The sequence below is a fragment of the Micropterus salmoides genome, unplaced genomic scaffold, assembly GCF_014851395.1.
Source record: "Micropterus salmoides isolate LMB-PRFRI ecotype aquatic unplaced genomic scaffold, ASM1485139v1 Ms_hic_scaffold_1, whole genome shotgun sequence".
Taxonomy (NCBI): domain Eukaryota; kingdom Metazoa; phylum Chordata; class Actinopteri; order Centrarchiformes; family Centrarchidae; genus Micropterus; species Micropterus salmoides.
In genome coordinates, this window is record NW_024040040.1 from 24,118,614 (window position 1) to 24,136,739 (window position 18,126).

General features: G+C 43.3%; 1 protein-coding gene across 1 annotated transcript; it reads left to right on the forward strand.

Annotated features, from left to right (window-relative positions):
- Nucleotides 1-336: 336 nt before the first annotated feature.
- On the forward strand, nucleotides 337-16,994 carry trdmt1 (tRNA aspartic acid methyltransferase 1; the record flags this gene model as incomplete). The annotated part of the gene is given in 10 exon segments (XM_038722979.1): nucleotides 337-814; nucleotides 3,101-3,210; nucleotides 3,363-3,439; nucleotides 5,929-6,000; nucleotides 12,897-12,962; nucleotides 13,250-13,319; nucleotides 13,419-13,721; nucleotides 13,723-13,919; nucleotides 16,613-16,670; nucleotides 16,865-16,994. Coding segments are annotated over 10 exon segments (1,147 nt in total), but the record flags the coding sequence as incomplete, so codon positions are not given.
- Nucleotides 16,995-18,126: the final 1,132 nt, after the last annotated feature.

The window sequence follows — 18,126 nt, forward strand, 5'->3', positions numbered from 1 at the left end:
AATCAGGTTTTTGGGGGGAATGCAGATGTGTATGTGCACACACACACACACACACACCACATAGTTTTTATTAATTAAAACTACTTGACCACTTCATGAGTGGTTGCTGGCTAACTCTGAAGCAGCTGCTGAGGAGCACAACACTGGTCACGACTCATTAGTTACTGCTTACCTAACACTGCAACACAGATTAAAGGTACTCAGTAACCCCTGGTGGGGTTTTGCTGGGGAATTCGGTTAGTTTCTTAACAACAAACCAGAGACGGTAGAAAACCTTTTAATCATCGTATTCAGATCAAAAACATTCATATTCACATTCATGTGATGTTGATGCCTTAAAATACTAATACACATAGTGTGTGCTGGTGTATGTAACCTTCACCAGTCCAGAGTATACAAACGTTTTCAGCATTCAGCAACATAACCAATCCTCAGAACAAACGTCTTTATCTGAAGCTGATTCTCTTGTTTTGTCCACCCCATTTATAACACAGACAGTATTAGTGTATGAGTAACGGGGATTTCTAATAATGCCGAGACGTAGCTGTAGGGAAGTAGGAAACCACAGATAGCTGAGATCATCTCACAAGCAGCAGTGTCCTGCTGTACCGGCCGGAGGCAGCACTGCAGGTCGAGTCTGCCGGAGAGGAAGAGAAAGAAGAAGAAGCTGCTGCATGCCATCCAGCCTCCACACCAGCTGGTGGCGGTGCGGTTTCCAACGTCGTTAACCCACGAAGAAGAAGGACAGGCATGGAGGCGCTGCGTGTGCTGGAGCTGTACAGCGGAATAGGAGGGATGCATTACGCGCTGAAGGGTAAGCTGGCATACCCTGATTTTACTTAAGTGGTAGGGCTACACCCTATCCTCTGCGGATGTTGCTGGAGCGGATCACTGTGACTCTGTTCAAGAGGAAGAAGTAACCATGCAGTCCAGAGGATTTGCCTGAGATCGGGGCGCATCCCAATTCTCTTAACCGCATCCACGTTTCATGCACGCATCTTTTCCTTGCTGATCGCAGCAGCAGGCTGTAGACTTTTGATGGAGTTTGTGTCTGTGCAGATGGAGGATTATCACTGCACCTGTTACCTGTTTAACAGCTTGCCCAGCTGGTCCACAGAAGGACGTGTTTCTTGGAGCTTATTTCTTATTCCACCCTTTTACTGCTTCACTCTCCACCTGTTTTTACTGTTTCCTCGGTACTTGAATCTGGGGTGAGTTCAGCGCCGACAAAACGTAGCAAAACGTTTTTTCAACGGAAACGGCGGTGCATTGAACACCCTGTTTTTCCTGCCTTTTTAACACCGTTGTGTTTACAAACCTATCTCAGCTGATTGGGTAACACCTGTGACACGCCCACCAAACGGGAGAAAACATACCTCGAAGCCCGTTGCTGAATGTTGCACAAAGTTTCAAGGAAATATGCCGTTCAGTCCGAAAACATTGCTAACCGTTACAAAACGTTTTGAGATTGCCCCTGCTTAGCCTGTCTCTTCCTGTGTCTCTCTCCCTGTATGAGTCTGCTCTGCTGACTTTCTCCATAAGCACTATAAAGTCGCCCAAAAAACACACAACTCATCTTCAGAATCAGAATCAGTTTTATTGCCAGGTATGTGTACACATACGAGGAATTTGACTCGGGATTGTACATTGATCACGATGTGCTTACTTATACAATAATAATATAATAATAATAAAACAAAATCAGACACAAACTACAGTATAGACAACACTAATATACACACTATGAACAAAACAATATAGACATATTGACAAATAGTGCAGTAATCAGAGTGCAAAGGATGCAAGAGTAAACTATTCTCATTATGTACATGTTGAAGGTGGATATGATATACAGGTACACATACATGTACACATGTACACAGTGTGATGGAGCATAGTGCAAAGGATGCCCTGAAGTAGGTGTATTCGTATACAGTATATACAATATGACATAGTATGAACAGCACTGAAATAGAGAATGGTGAATAAATAAATAATAAGTGGAAACCAGTAAACAGGTGCTGATTAGAGACAGAGTTACTGGGTTATTGCACAGGAATTGTTCCTGACACTGTGAGTCAGAAATCAGCTGTTCATCAGAGTGATGGCTTGTGGGAAGAAACTGTCCCTTAGTCTATTGGTTTTGGCGTACAGTGCTCTGTAGTGCCTACCAGAGGGGAGGAGCTGGAACAGGTTGTGTCCGGGGTGAGATGGATCTTGTGGATGTTTGTGTTTTCACAGCAGCAGGCGGAGGAGGCTTCTTAATGATGGAGCTTATCCAAACATCCGGTGTGTTTGCTGTTTATTATCATATATTCATTATCTGTATTTGTTGATTTTCTGAGTGGGACTTCATTATTGAAATACCCAGAATAGGATCATGTTCTCCAGACGCAGGGGAACATGCTTCAATCCCATCAATAGTCGCATCAGTTTTCACTGAAATAAATATTTCAGTATATTTATGACAGATAAACGTACGTGGCCTTTAGTAGAAAACACACAACTAACAGCTGACACCACGTTTCGTTTCACTTTCAGGTAAGTAGAAACATCTCTCAGACTTGTATCAGATTAATGATGACACATGATACACATAACATTCTGTGGGATTTATTGATGTTGGCAGTGTTTTGAACAGGCACCGACACAGTCACCTACTTTGTTATCTCCTAGTACTCACTTTCAATGTCCTGACATCAGCAACACAACCACAGCCTCAGGCAAACAGATGTCACCAGTTCAACCACAACACCGGAAACCACGCACAGCAACTCAAGGACTCAAAGGTCAAAGAGACCAGGAGTCAGCGTCAGCCAGAGAGAGACCAAGAAGGCCAGTGAGCATCTCCTCTAAACTACCTGTTACCAAGGGACTACCAGTGAACCATGAGCAAACACCATCCACTGATGAAGGCCGCAAGATGCAGCTGAAAGCTTGTAGTAGTAGTAGTAGTGGACCAACGTTAGTTCAGTAGAGCGCCTGAACAGGGCAGAAGGGGGACTCTGGTATAAATGAGGCTTGTCATGTGCAGGGAGGAGGTGGTGTTCAGGCATGCATCATGTCTGTAGCTCACACACAATCTGTTTTCTTCTTCCAGAGAGTGGCATACCTTTCCAGGTGGTGGCTGCCATCGACATAAACACCACAGCCAATCAAATCTACAGGCACAACTTCCCTGACACCCCCCTTTGGAACAAGACCATTGAGGTGGGTGGCAGTGGAGGGGTTAGGGCTGACAGTGATTCAGACCTGTCTGCAGGTCAGTGTGTGTGTTGCCTGTGACAGACTGGAAACGGCTCTGGGTTGCATTTTTCTTTCCAGTGTTGTAACTTTCTGTGTCTTACTGTCTTTGTTTTCAGGGCATCGCACTAGATGACTTCAACAAACTAGCCTTCGACATGCTTCTGATGAGCCCTCCTTGCCAGCCTTTCACCAGGTATGTCCTGAGTTTGTGCACTGAGGGGACTGTAAGAGGACTCTAAAGGTGTTGGCTCTCTTCTGCTCTCCCTCAGGAAAGCAAATGCTAGCCTAATATCAGCAAACAGTGTATTAAACTGGATTCAGTCTTTAGAATCAGAATCAGCTTTATTTGCCAGGTATGTGTACAATACTCACGATGTGCTTACTTATACAATAAGACAATAATAAAATCAAACACAGGCTACAGTATAGAGAACACATATATGCACACTATGAACAAAAACAGACAGATTGAGACAATAGTGCAATGAGCAGAGTGCAAAGGATGCAGGAGAAAAATATTATTACCATTATTGTTAATTCAATTCAGTTCAATTCAATTTTATTTATATAGCGCCAAATCACAACAACAGTTATCTCACAGCGCTTTTCGTAAAAGAGCAGGTCTAGACCATACTCTGTGATGTTATTTACAGAAGCCCAACAGTTCCCAACCAAGCAGGGTTATTGCGAAGGAATGGTTCCTGACATTGTGAGTCAGAGTCAGCTGTTCATCAGAGTGATGGCTTGTGGGAAGAAACTGTTCTTGAGTCTGTTGGTTTTGGCGTACAGTGCTCAGTAGCGCCTACCAGAGGGGAGGAGCTGGAACAGGTTGTGTCCCGGGGTGAGATGGATCTGCAGTGATGTTTCCTGCCCGTTTCCTTACTCTGGAAATGTAGTTCTCAATGGAGGGCAGGTTGGCACCGATTATCTTTTCTGCAGTCCTGACTGTCCATTGTAGTCTGCTCCTGTCCTTTTTGGTGGCAGATCCAAACCAGACTGTGATGGACAGAGGACAGACTGGATGATGGCTGTGTAAAAGTGGATCAGCAGCTCCTTAGGCAGGTTGAACTTCCTGAGCAGGCGCAGGAAGAACATCCTCTGCTGGTCCTTCTTGATGATGGTGTCAGTGTTGGGCTCCCACTTTAGGTCCTGGAATATAGTGGATCCCAGAAACCTGAAGGATTCCACAGCAGACACAGGGCTGTTTAGAATGGTGATGAGGGGCAGAGAGGGGGCACCTTTAGCTTATTTCACAAATTGATATCGTTAACATCGTTGATAACCATGTCAGGAAGGAGCAGTATTTTGTGATGATGTCCTGTGACAGTAATGAAGGCATCCCACAGTGTCTGACAGACCTGGCTCTCCGCTCAATTGTTTTCTGAGAAACTCTTTCTGTCCAGTCCGGGTCATCATTTTGGTTTTGACACCTGTGTTGCCAGCTCTGGTAATGAAGCAGTTATGATCAGTAAGTAATGGTTGGTGTTAAGGTGTGAGGGGTACAGGACGATGCACGTGGTGTTGATGCCCTGTAGAGTACAAGACTGGTGAAAACTGTCACTGACACACAAAAAACTAGAAAAAGAAAGTAGCACTGCAGCTTGTCACGGTTTGTCGTGTGTGCCAGCAGGAGCAGGTATAGGACCCAAACGCAGGACAAGCAGGCGGGACAGATGCAGTCTTTTAGAATTTATTAAACTCAAAAGGAACTAATCTTACGCTGATGATACACGGAGCAACTTTTAGAGCAATCGTGCAAGGCAACGTTGCCGTCAATGGTAATGAGTAAAGATTACTACCGTAATCCCCTTCCCCCACCACTCCGCCCTGCACCGCCTCTATCCGTTCAAAACATAGTCAGACTTGCCACTAGCAAGATTGCCCAGCAAGATTGCTCAAAAAGTTGCTCTGTGTATCATCAGCTTTACAGCAGAGTCCAAACCAAGGTTGTCCGCAGAGCAGCAAAAACACAGTCCATAACAAATGATCCAGGGGAAGACGGAACAAAACAATAATCCAACAAACGAGGTAGCAGAGGCAGGCAAGCAAGACACACGGCAGTGGATGAACATACAACGAACCAGCAACAGCTGAACAGAAGTCACACACATTTAAGCACTGGCTAACAAGGAGGGCGGGAGCACAAACAGATGATACTAATAATGACAGGCAGGCAGAGAGACAGCAGGAGAAAACAGACAGATACTAACAAGTTTCAAAACACAAGGCAGGAATCTAACTGGAACTCAAAGTATTTAGTGGACACGCAAGCAGAGGAATTACTGGGGGAACAGACACAAGCAGACAGACCACGAATACACTAACAACAAGGAACACAGACTGAAGCAAAGATAAAACAGAACTCAGATTAGACATGGCCAAAACACAGAAGTACACAGACCAGGAGTGAACACTCAAGACATGAAGTAAGGTACAGGACTAAGAACTAAGACATGGAACTAAAACCCAGACTCCCCAACAAGACACACAGACAGGATCATGACACAGCTTCCTGAAACGTGTCAACAGTGCTGCACTCAACTGAGCATTTTTACTAACATACTTTTTTCCACCTGACCTGTCTTACTGTCTGTGTGTGACCAGCATACTAACTTATTTCTGAAACACTGTAAATAATGGCTTTAATTCGTTTCAAAATGTTTTTCCTGTTTTTCTCTGCAGGTTAGGACTTCAGGGCGACGTTTCTGACCCGAGAACCAAGAGCTTCCTCTACATACTTGATCTTCTGCCAAGGTCTTCTGTCAAGCTTTTTATTGCCCTCTGCTGGGCTTGAATGAAAAACATATTTTTATATTTGATAGAAAGCCACAGGAGCTGCTTTTTAAATTATAACTAACATTATTACCAGTGTTTTAATCAGAATAAGAATCCACTTTATTTGCCAGGTATGTGTACACATACTGGCCCTGCGATGGACTGGCGACCTGTCCAGGGTGTACCCCGCCTTTCGCCCAGTGTCAGCTGGGATAGGCTCTAGCCCCCCGTGACCCTGTACACAGGATAAATTTGAAGTCGGTTGGACTAAATCCCTAGGAGGAGTTCATTAAAGTACGGAGTGTGTAAATCATCCAAAAATGGCCGTAAAATTCAAAATGGCTGACTTCCTGTTGGGTTTAGGCTATGGCTCCAAGAGACTTTTTTGTGCGTCTGGACAAGATACACGTACCACAGAAAATTTGTATACGTAGGTGAAACATGCGGCGGGGGCTGCTTCGATAAAAGTCACTTCCTGTTGCCAGCAGGTGGCGCTATGACTGTGGGCGAATGTCAGCATGTACATGTGTTCAGGGCGGGACTCTCATCCTACATGTACAGTTTGGTGCAGATGTGAGCATGTACACTGAAGTTACGACAACTAAAGATTATAAAGATTATATTTTTAGGGCCCGAGCACGACCGTGTGAGGTCCCTATTGAATTTGCTAAGATTATATTTTTAGGGCCCGAGCACGACCGTGTGAGGTCCCTATTGAATTTGCTAAGATTATTAGGGCCCGAGCACGACCGTGCGAGGTCCCTATTGAATTTGCTAAGATTATATATATATATATAAATTTTTTTAGAGCCCGAGCACGACCATGTGAAGTCCCTATTGAATTTGCTAAGATTATATATATATTTTTTTTTTTAGGGCCCGAGCACGACCGTGCGAGGTCCCTATTGAATTTGCTCGGATTATTTTTAGGGCCCGAGCACGACCGTGCGAGGTCCCTATTGAATTTGCTCGGATTATATATATATATTTTTTTTTTTTTTTTCTGCAAAGTAGGCCCAAATGACATGGCCTAAACATACTCGAATGTCAGGACCGGTGAAAAATTTCGTATTCTACAAGTTTCGCACATGGGCGTGGCAAAATGACTCGCTAGCGCCACCTAGAAAATTGGAAAAGATTAGCCCCTCGTTCACGTTCAACCTACATGTACGAAATTTTCTGGGGACATGTATCGTATCAAGACGCACAAAAAAGCCTCAAGAACCCATAGCCTAAAATCAACAGGAAGTCGGCCATTTTGAATTTTATGGACATTTTTGGATGATTTACACACTTCGTACTTTAACGAACTCCTCCTAGGGATTTAGTCGGATCGACGTCAAATTTCTGCTGTGCCTTCTAAAGGCATTGAAGATGAAAAGTTGTGCTATTTGCAAGTTTTCGTCAATGGGCGTGTCCGTGGCGTCGATGATTCGCAATGAAACAGGAAGTTGTTGTAACTTCAGTGTACATGCTCACATCCGGATCAAAGTGTACATGTAGGATGAGAGTCCCGCCCTGAACACATGTACATGCCGACATTCACCCACAGTCATAGCGCCACCTGCTGGCAACAGAAAGTGACTTTTAACGAAGCAGCCCCCGCCGCACGTTTCACCTACGTGCACGAATTTTCTGTGGTACGTGTATCTTGTCCAGACGCACAAAAAAGTCTCTTGGAGCCATAGCCTAAACCCAACAGGAAGTCGGCCATTTTGAATTTTACGTCAAATTTTGGATGATTTACACACTTCGTACTTTAACGAACTCCTCCTAGAGATTTAGTCCGACCGACCTCAAATTTCTGCTGTGCCTTCTAAAGGCATTGAAGATGAAAAGTTGTGCTATTTGCAAGTTTTCGTCAATGGGCGTGTCCCTGGTGTGGCGTCAGAGATCAAGTCTTCGCCATGACACGGAAGTTGTTGTAACTTCAGTGTACATGCTCACATCTGCACCAAACTGTACATGTAGGATGAGAGTCCCGCCCTGAACACATGTACATGCTGACATTCACCCAGAGTCATAGCGCCACCTGCTGGCAACAGGAAGTGACTTTTAACGAAGCAGCCCCCGCCGCACGTTTCACCTATGTGCACGAATTTTCTGTGGTACGTGTATCTTGTCCAGACGCACAAAAAAGCCTCTTGGAGCGATGCCCTAAAATCAACAGGAAGTCGGCCATTTTGAATTTTACGTCAAATTTTGGATGATTTACACACTTCGTACTTTAACGAACTCCTCCTAGGGATTTAGTCCGACCGACTTCAAATTTGTGCTGTGCCTTCTAAAGGCTTTGAAGATGAAAAGTTGTGCTATTTGCGAGTTTTCGTCAATGGGTGTGTCCGTGGCGTGGCGTCAGAGATCAAGTCTTCACCATGACACAGGAAGTTGTTGTAACTTCAGTGTACATGCTCACATCTTAACCAAACTTTACGTGCTTGATAACTCTCCCACCCCGTTATGGAGGACCGATCCTGACACAGCCAGAAATAAATACAGAAATAAATAAATGCTCAATAAATAAATAAGCATCCAATTAAATACACAAAAAATAAAGTAAATAAATAAATGTAGGTAGTAATTAAATTATACAAGGAGACATAAATGTTTATATTTTAATTAGTGCCTTTACTTATTCACCTTTGTTATAATTACCATATTTGTTTATTCAACTTTATTTATTACTAATTTTTTTAATGTATTTATTTATGTGTGTGTTTTAATATTTTTGTCTGTTTTATTCTTCCTTTGTATTTATTTACCTTATTTATTTTCACCCATGGTATTTATTTCTGCCTGTCTTTTTTAAATTTTGTATGCATTTCTGCCTCATTATGCAAATGAGGAGGGGCTGTGTCTCAAGGGGTCATCTTCTCTGCTATTGGTGGACCAGTCAGACAGGAGAGCTCCTACTCTGCCTGCAGACATCAACGATCTTGCCCCTCACACAGTCAGATGGCTTCCTTCAGTGCGCTGAAGTGTTTAACAACTCTGAAGACACTACCAGCCATGTCTTCCTTCTCTTTTCACGTAGACGCTCCGACAGACAGTGCTTTCAGTTTGCTGCATGCATGGACACAGAACTGCGGTACAGCACACAGTAACGATGAAATGTGTGCTGTTCTCACATTCTTCCTCTGTATGTACACATAAACAACAAGGCAGGGAAATATAAAAGGAATTTATTTTATTGTTTGGGTACATTATTGTTCAGTGTACATGGTCACATCTGAAACAAACTTTACGTGCTTGATAACTCTCCCACCCCGCAGACATCTACACGCCAATACCGATTTATATTCATAGCGGCAAGTGCTATGTAGCTCCACATAGGGGACACAGGAAGTGACATATAACACCTTCATGCGGCGTCGGAACCGCGTAACAAATTCACAGCCGCACCGGCTGAGCTCCAGAATATGCAATTCGGCTGGTTCACACGCGCGGACGCGCTACAAGTGCGAGGGCCCGCCCAACGCTGCTTGCAGCTTTAATTAGGGCCCGAGCACGACCGTGCGAGGTCCCTATTGAATTGCTCGGATTATATATATATATATATATTTTTTTTTTTTTTTTTTTTTTTTTTTCTGCAAAGTAGGCCCAAATGACATGGCCTAAACATACTCGAAAACTCACCAAAATTTGCAAACATGTCAGAACCGGTGAAAAATTTCGTATTCTACAAGTTTCGCACATGGGCGTGGCAAAATGACTCGCTAGCGCCACCTAGAAAATTGGAAAAGATTAGCCCCTCGTTCACGTTCAACCTACATGTACGAAATTTTCTGGGGACATGTATCGTATCAAGACGCACAAAAAAGCCTCAAGAACCCATAGCCTAAAGTCAACAGGAAGTCGGCCATTTTGAATTTTATGGCCATTTTTGGATGATTTACACACTTCGTACTTTAACGAACTCCTCCTAGGGATTTAGTCGGATCGACGTCAAATTTCTGCTGTGCCTTCTAAAGGCATTGACGATGAAAAGTTGTGCTATTTGCGAGTTTTCGTCAATGGGCGTGTCCGTGGCGTCGATGATTCGCATGAAACAGGAAGTTGTTGTAACTTCAGTGTACATGCTCACATCTGGACCAAACTGTACATCTAGGATGAGAGTCCCGCCCTGAACACATGTACATGCCGACATTCACCCACAGTCATAGCGCCACCTGCTGGCAACAGAAAGTGACCTTTAACGAAGCAGCCCCCGCCGCATGTTTCACCTACGTGCACGAATTTTCTGTGGTACGTGTATCTTGTCCAGACGCACAAAAAAGTCTCTTGGAGCCATAGCCTAAACCCAACAGGAAGTCGGCCATTTTGAATTTTACGTCAAATTTTGGATGATTTACACACTTCGTACTTTAACGAACTCCTCCTAGGGATTTAGTCCGACCGACTTCAAATTTGTGCTGTGCCTTCTAAAGGCATTGAAGATGAAAAGTTGTGCTATCTGTGAGTTTTCGTCAATGGGCGTGTCCGTGGCGTGGCGTCAAAGATCAACTCTTCGCCATGACACAGGAAGTTGTTGTAACTTACGTGTACATGCTCACATCTGAACCAAACTTTACGTGCTTGATAACTCTCCCACCCCGCTATGGAGGACCGATCCTGACACAGTCAGAAATAAATACAGAAATAAATAAATGCTCAATAAATAAATAAGCATCTAATAAATACACAAAAAAATAAAGTAAATAATAAATGTAGGTAGTAATTAAATTATACAAGGAGACATAAATGTATATATTTTAATTAGTGCCTTTACTTATTCACCTTTGTTATAATTACCTTATTTGTTTATTCAACTTTATTTATTACTAATTTTTTTAATGTATTTATTTATGTGTGTGTTTTAATATTTTTGTCTGTTTTATTCTTCCTTTGTATTTATTTACCTTATTTATTTTCACCCATGGTATTTATTTCTGCCTGTCTTTTTAAATTTTGTATGCATTTCTGCCTCATTATGCAAATGAGGAGGGGCTGTGTCTCAAGGGGTCATCTTCTCTGCTATTGGTGGACCAGTCAGACAGGAGAGCTCCTACTCTGCCTGCAGACATCAACGATCTTGCCCCTCACACAGTCAGATGGCTTCCTTCAGTGCGCTGAGGTGTTTAACAACTCTGAAGACAATACTACCAGCAATGTCTTCCTTCTCTTTTCACGTAGACTCCGACAGACAGTGCTTTCAGTTTGCTGCATGCATGGACACAGAACTGCGGTATAGGGAGAAGCACACGGTCAGCTAGCTGCAGCTAAATCTGGAGTGCACTCGTATTCAATTCTGTATGGTAAATTCAGTTTTAACAGAGCAGAGCGAGCTGACAGGCAGAGTTAGAGACTTTTTCTGTCCGTTTCTCTCTTTACAAAGACGCATGTTGCAGTCAGAGTCTTCTCTGAAGAGGGCAATGAAGTCTCAGTAGTTCCCGATGTGAGCACCATATACAACACAATTTATCAAATTACACAACGGATATACAGTATGAAAATAAGATTGATTGGATTATACTTCCTGTGAGTATAATCCAGTTACATGCGTCTATTAAAAGTAAAGTAACACAAAAATGTCAGGGAAATTACTTTACTTAGATTTAAGTACTGCAGTTGTAAATTTGAAATACCTTCCTACCTTTCTGATAGGAAGCCTTCTTGAGGTGGTATAAACATTCTTCTTATATTCTGATTTGAGTTGTGGACAACTATGACCACATGAATTAAAAAATTAAACATTTCACTGCCCAAGTCAGCTATAACACAAGTCTTGTTCATCAGACTACATGCTGTGGACAGATTTTGTCCCAGGATTTTTATGCATTTCTTCTTCTTCGTTGCATGATTTAGAATAATAAGGTGAGAAATGGGTCTATTCTGAGTTCATCCTGCACTGCAGCAGCTAATAAAGTCCATTTAATCCCAAAACGCTTTTCTTTTAGGCAGGCTGGAGCAGAAAACAACTCACCTTTCTCAAGTTGTACAGTAATGTCACATGTGTATGAAGGTGGATCAAACCAGCTAATCTTAAATGTCAAAGTAGAGAGGAGCCTAGTAGGCCTATTTATTTTCATTCATTACACAATATGAATGAGCTATGCAGACAGTTGTAAAGAAAGAACATCTTTTTCTTCTGTTCTCTACTTGTTATAGTTACACAGTATTAGGGGTGTGGGCTGTATTAAAGGTATCCACTGTTCTCCCATGCTCTAACACACAGTAACGATGAAATGTGTGCTGTTCTCACATTCTTCCTCTGTATGTACACATAAACAACAAGGCAGGGAAATATAAAAGGAATTTATTTTATTGTTTGGGTACATTATTGTTCAGTGTACATGCTCACATCTGAAACAAACTTTACGTGCTTGATAACTCTCCCACCCCGCAGACATCTACACGTCAATACCGATTTATATTCATAGCGGCAAGTGCTATGTAGCTCCACATAGGGGGACACAGGAGGTGACATATAGCACCTTCATGTGGCGTCGGAACCGCGTAGCAAATTCATAGCCGCACCGGCAGAGCTCCAGAATGTGCAACTCGGCCGACTCACACCCGGACGCGCTACAAGTGCGAGGGCCCGCCCAACGCTGCTTACAGCTTTAATTTCAATAAGTTAATTGTTGAGGATTCATACTTTCAGTGTTGATGTTAATTACAGTGTGGGTCAGAAGTGGGGGCTCTCCCCATGGAAGATGTTGTAAGTTGTTTTGCAGTGACCAATTATGGAGTGTAGCAGGTGATTCCAAACACAGCTTTATAAGTGAGGCCCCAGGTTCTTTTCTCTCTGTTGTTGACCAAGCGGGGGTCTGTTAGCATGGTTTCTGTCAGTAAACCCTCTCATCCTTTCTTCCAAACTTACCGACGTGTGCCAGGCTGAACAGGCTGCCCCGCTTCATCCTGCTGGAGAACGTGAAAGGCTTTGAGAGTTCTTCCACCAGGTAACGATGGCCTTAAAAGTCACCATGTCAGTAGTACTGAAGTCTTGCTAATTATTTCCTTCATGTCTTATCAACATATCATAGATAAGTATAATGGCAGTCGATGCAGCAGTCTGAGAAGCACTGTGTGATAAGAAGTGTGACTCTTTCACGGTTTTCTAATGAAAACCAAGTGCAGACATGCATCTGTTTTAAGAACATGCTGCTGGGAGAGAGAGATGACTGACTGAATGTCTGACTGACTGAATGTCTGACTGACTTTCTGCTTGCTTGCTTGTATTTTCCAGGGAACGTTTGGTGAAAACACTAATGGAATGTGGATACACTTTCCAGGAGATCATGGTCTCACCCACAAGTGTAAGCATGACACACTGTGCGACTTATTTCACTAACTCTGTAGTGTGGAAGCTACACACAGCTAGTTATATTTTATCACTGTTATATTCATACATCCAGGTTGGGATCCCAAATTCAAGACTACGTTACTTCCTGATTGCTAAGATGTCAACAGAAAACTTCAGTTCCCAGGTTAGGCTGGCTGCCAGTACTCCTGGTAATGTAGGAAAGAAATGTGTATCACTGTTACTCTGGATAATCAGGAGACCTCACTGTAAACTTTTTTTTTAGATTTTAGATGCCTTCCCACATCCTGCTGAGAGTGATTCCCCTGAGCAGCCCATGCTCTCCAGCCCTCCGTCTCCTGCAGGTACCTGCCAGCCAGAAGAGGAAATGCAGGTGGGTCGTGTCCTATATAAAAGTAGAGACATCGCTGGATGCCCAGACGAAGATGAGTCAGAACAAGGATCTTTCTGTGAGGCAAATCCAAGACTTCCTGGAACCCCAGATGGGATTGAATGTGGAACACTACCTCCTGCCTCCTAAAACACTGCTGCGGTACGCTCTGCTCCTGGACATTGTTCGGCCCACATGCAGGAGGTCTGTCTGCTTTACGAAAGGGTGGGTGCAGCAACCGTATTCACCTAGCTCTGGTCACTTTTATTTGTCTATCGCAATTTGCCTCAAGGGACTTTAAACTGTCACCATCTTCATGTGTTTTGTTATTTGTGCAGAATAGTTTCTTTACTGCCGGAGCATTAGCACTTTACAAAGCAGGGGCGTGCTGTTGGCTCAGGAGGTAGAGCGGGTTGGTCGTTAATCCAACCGGCTCTGGCTCCCCTTGGTTGCGTGTCGAAGTGTCCTTGGGCAAGATACTGAACCCCGATTCTGTATGAATGAGTGTGAATGTTAGTTTCCGTTTGAGCACTTAGGCTCAGTGTATGAATGTGTATGACTGGTGAATGCAGATGTAGTGTAAAAGCGCTTTGAGTGGTCGAAAAGACTAGAAAGGCGCTATACAAATACGGAGCATTTACATTTGTGGGAATAACATGTCTCCTCAAAACTCAAAGCATTACCTTGTTTAATTAAATAATCTTTTAGTTACTTGATTAGGTCTCTCAACTCCATTTGAGTAATGTTACCATGTTGGTGTTATTTGTTGTTGCAAAGAATCTAAACAGTTAATTTTGCAGTGTTAATTTTCAGGAGTTATCCCTGACCTTTATTCATTAGGGCCCGAGCACGACCGTGCGAGGTCCCTATTGAATTTGTAAAGATTATATTTTAGGGCCGAGCACGACCGTGTGAGGTCCCTATTGAATTTGTAAAGATTATATATTTTAGAGCCCGAGCATGACCGTGCGAGGTCCCTATTGAATTTGCTAAGATTATTTTTAGGGCCCGAGCACGACCGTGTGAGGTCCCTATTGAATTTGCTAAGATTATTAGGGCCCGAGCACGACCGTGCGAGGTCCCTATTGAATTTGCTCGGATTATTTTTTTTATTAGGGCCCGAGCACGACCGTGCGAGGTCCCTATTGAATTTGCTCGGATTATTAGGGCCCGAGCACGACCGTGTGAGGTCCCTATTGAATTTGCTCGGATTATATATATATATATATATATTTTTTTTTTTTTTTCTTTTTTCTGCACAAAAAAGCCTCAAGAACCCATAGCCTAAAGTAAACAGGAAGTCGGCCATTTTGAATTTTACGTCAAATTTTGGATGATTTACACACTTCGTAGTTTAACAAACTCCTCCTAGGGATTTAGTCGGATCAACGTCAAATTTGTGCTGTGCCTTCTAAAGGCATTGACGATGAAAAGTTGTGCTATTTGCGAGTTTTCGTCAATGGGCGTGTCCGTGGCGTCGATGATTCGCCATGAAACAGGAAGTTGTTGTAACTTCAGTGTACATGCTCACATCTGGACCAAACCGTACATGTAGGATGAGAGTCCCACCCTGAACACATGTACATGCCGACATTCACCCACAGTCATAGCGCCACCTGCTGGCAACAGAAAGTGACCTTTAACGAAGCAGCCCCCGCCGCACGTTTCACCTACGTGCACGAATTTTCTGTGGTACGTGTATCTTGTCCAGACGCACAAAAAAGCCTCTTGGAGCGATGCCCTAAACCCAACAGGAAGTCGGCCATTTTGAATTTTACGTCAAATTTTGGATGATTTACACACTTCGTACTTTAACGAACTCCTCCTAGGGATTTAGTCCGACCGACCTCAAATTTCTGCTGTGCCTTCTAAAGGCATTGAAGATGAAAAGTTGTGCTATTTGCGAGTTTTCGTCAATGGGCGTGTCCGTGGCGTGGCGTCAATAATCAAGTCTTCGCCATGACACGGAAGTTGTCGTATCTTCAGTGTACATGCTCACATCTGGACCAAACTGTACATGTCGGATGAGAGTCCCGCCCTGAACACATGTACATGCTGACATTCACCCACAGTCATAGTGCCACCTGCTGGCAACAGGAAGTGACATTTAACGAAGCAGCCCCTGCCGCACGTTTCACCTACGTGCACGAATTTTCTGTGGTACGTGTATCTTGTCCAGACGCACAAAAAAGCCTCTTGGAGCGATGCCCTAAAATCAACAGGAAGTCGGCCATTTTGAATTTTACGTCAAATTTTGGATGATTTACACACTTCGTACTTTAACGAACTCCTCCTAGGGATTTAGTCCGACCGACCTCAAATTTCTGCTGTGCCTTCTAAAGGCATTGAAGATGAAAAGTTGTGCTATTTGCGAGTTTTCGTCAATGGGTGTGTCCGTGGCGTGGCGTCAAAGATCAAGTCTTCGCCATGACACAGGAAGTTGTTGTAACTTCAGTGTATATGCTCACATCTGGACCAAACTGTACATGTAGGATGAGAGTCCCGCCCTGAACACATGTACATGCCGACATTCACCCACAGTCATAGCGCCACCTGCTGGCAACAGGAAGTGACTTTTAACGAAGCAGCCCCCGCCGCACGTTTCACCTACGTGCATGAATTTTCTGTGGTACATGTATCTTGTCCAGACGCACAAAAAAGCCTCTTGGAGCGATGCCCTAAAACCAACAGGAAGTCGGCCATTTTGAATTTTACGTCACATTTTGGATGATTTACACACTTCGTACTTTAACGAACTCCTCCTAGGGATTTAGTCCGACCGACCTCAAATGTCTCTAATTTGAAGGGCCTGAGTGTAAACAGGGTTTTTGAGAAGCTGACTGATGATGTATCTCATTGCTGCTGTTGATCACTGAGTAACGCCATGATTTGATGGAGTTACTGTGTTTTATCCACAGCTATGGGCGCTATGTGGAGGGAACTGGCTCAGTACTGCAGTGCTGCGTGGAGACAGAGGTGAGTTCTGTCTTCAGTCGGAGCGACGTGGACCTTACAGCCAAGGACAGCGTCCAAAGTGGATGTCTTCAGTTGTTATTAATTTAAGCTGATTCACAATGACAGTAAAGTAAAAGTATTACTGGACCACTGAGTCATCCAACAGTGGCATGTTTATGTCAGCGCTGAAGTTTTTTGCTTTGTGTGCTCTGCAGATGGAGAGTGTGTTCAGAGGTCTGGAGCAATGCTCTGAGGAGGAAAAACTCCAGCAGCTGGCCAAACTGAAGCTCCGTTATTTTACTCCCAGAGAAGTTGCCAACCTCATGGGTTTCCCTCAGAGCTTCTGTAAGTGGTCTTTCCTGCTTTCTGGTGACAGCAGCATTTTTATAAACACTACTTGTAATTCTCAGGAAGGAATACAGAATAATTTGCCCGTCTGATGTGCACTTGCTTTATCTCTGGCATAAACTTCTTTCCAGGTCATCTGAAAGCATTTCTCTTAGTACTCTCCATTTCTCTCTCCGTCTGTCACTCACTCGAGACACCAGCCACTCTCTCCTTGTTACGTGCATGCCAGGAAATGATATCTGGGTGGATACTTTTAGAGTTATAGGGCTTATGCGAGCTGAACAGTGCCAGAGACAGGTTGTGGTCAACAAAAAGGACAAAAAGGTGTGAGGGCCAAAAATAAAATAAAAATGATAACAAGAAAATTAAAGCTGCAAGCAGCGTTGGGCGGGCCCTCGCACTTGTACCGCGTCTGGGTGTGACACTTCCTGTGTCACCTTTGTGAAGTTACATAGCACTTGCCGCTATGAATATAAATCGGTATTGGTGTGTAGATGTCTGCGGGGTATGGAGGACCGATCCTGACACAGTCAGAAATAAATACAGAAATAAGTAAATGCTCAATAAATAAATAAGCATCCAATTAAATACACAAAACAATGAAGTAAATAAATAAATGTAGGTAGTAATTAAATTATACAAGGAGACATAAATGTATATATTTTAATTAGCGCCTTTACTTATTCACCTTTGTAATAATTGCCTTATTTATTTATTCTCTGTTATAATCTTCAACTTTATTTATTAATTACTTATTTTTTAAATGTATTTATTTATGTGTGTGTTTTAATATATTTGTCTGTTTATTCTTCCTTTGTATTTTTTTACCTTATTTATTTTCACCCATGGTATTTATTTCTGCCTGTCCTTTTTAAATTTCTGTATGCATTTCTGCCTCATTATGCAAATGAGGAGGGGCTGTGTCTCAAGGGGTCATCTTCTCTGCTATTGGTGGACCAGTCAGACAGGAGAGCTCTAGGCCTACTCTGCCTGCAGACATCAACGATCTTGCCCCTCACACAGTCAGATGGCTTCCTTCAGTGCGCTGAGATGTTTAACAACACTGAAGACAATATTACCAGCAATGTCTTCCTTCTCTTTTCATGTAGACGCTCCGACAGGCAGTGCT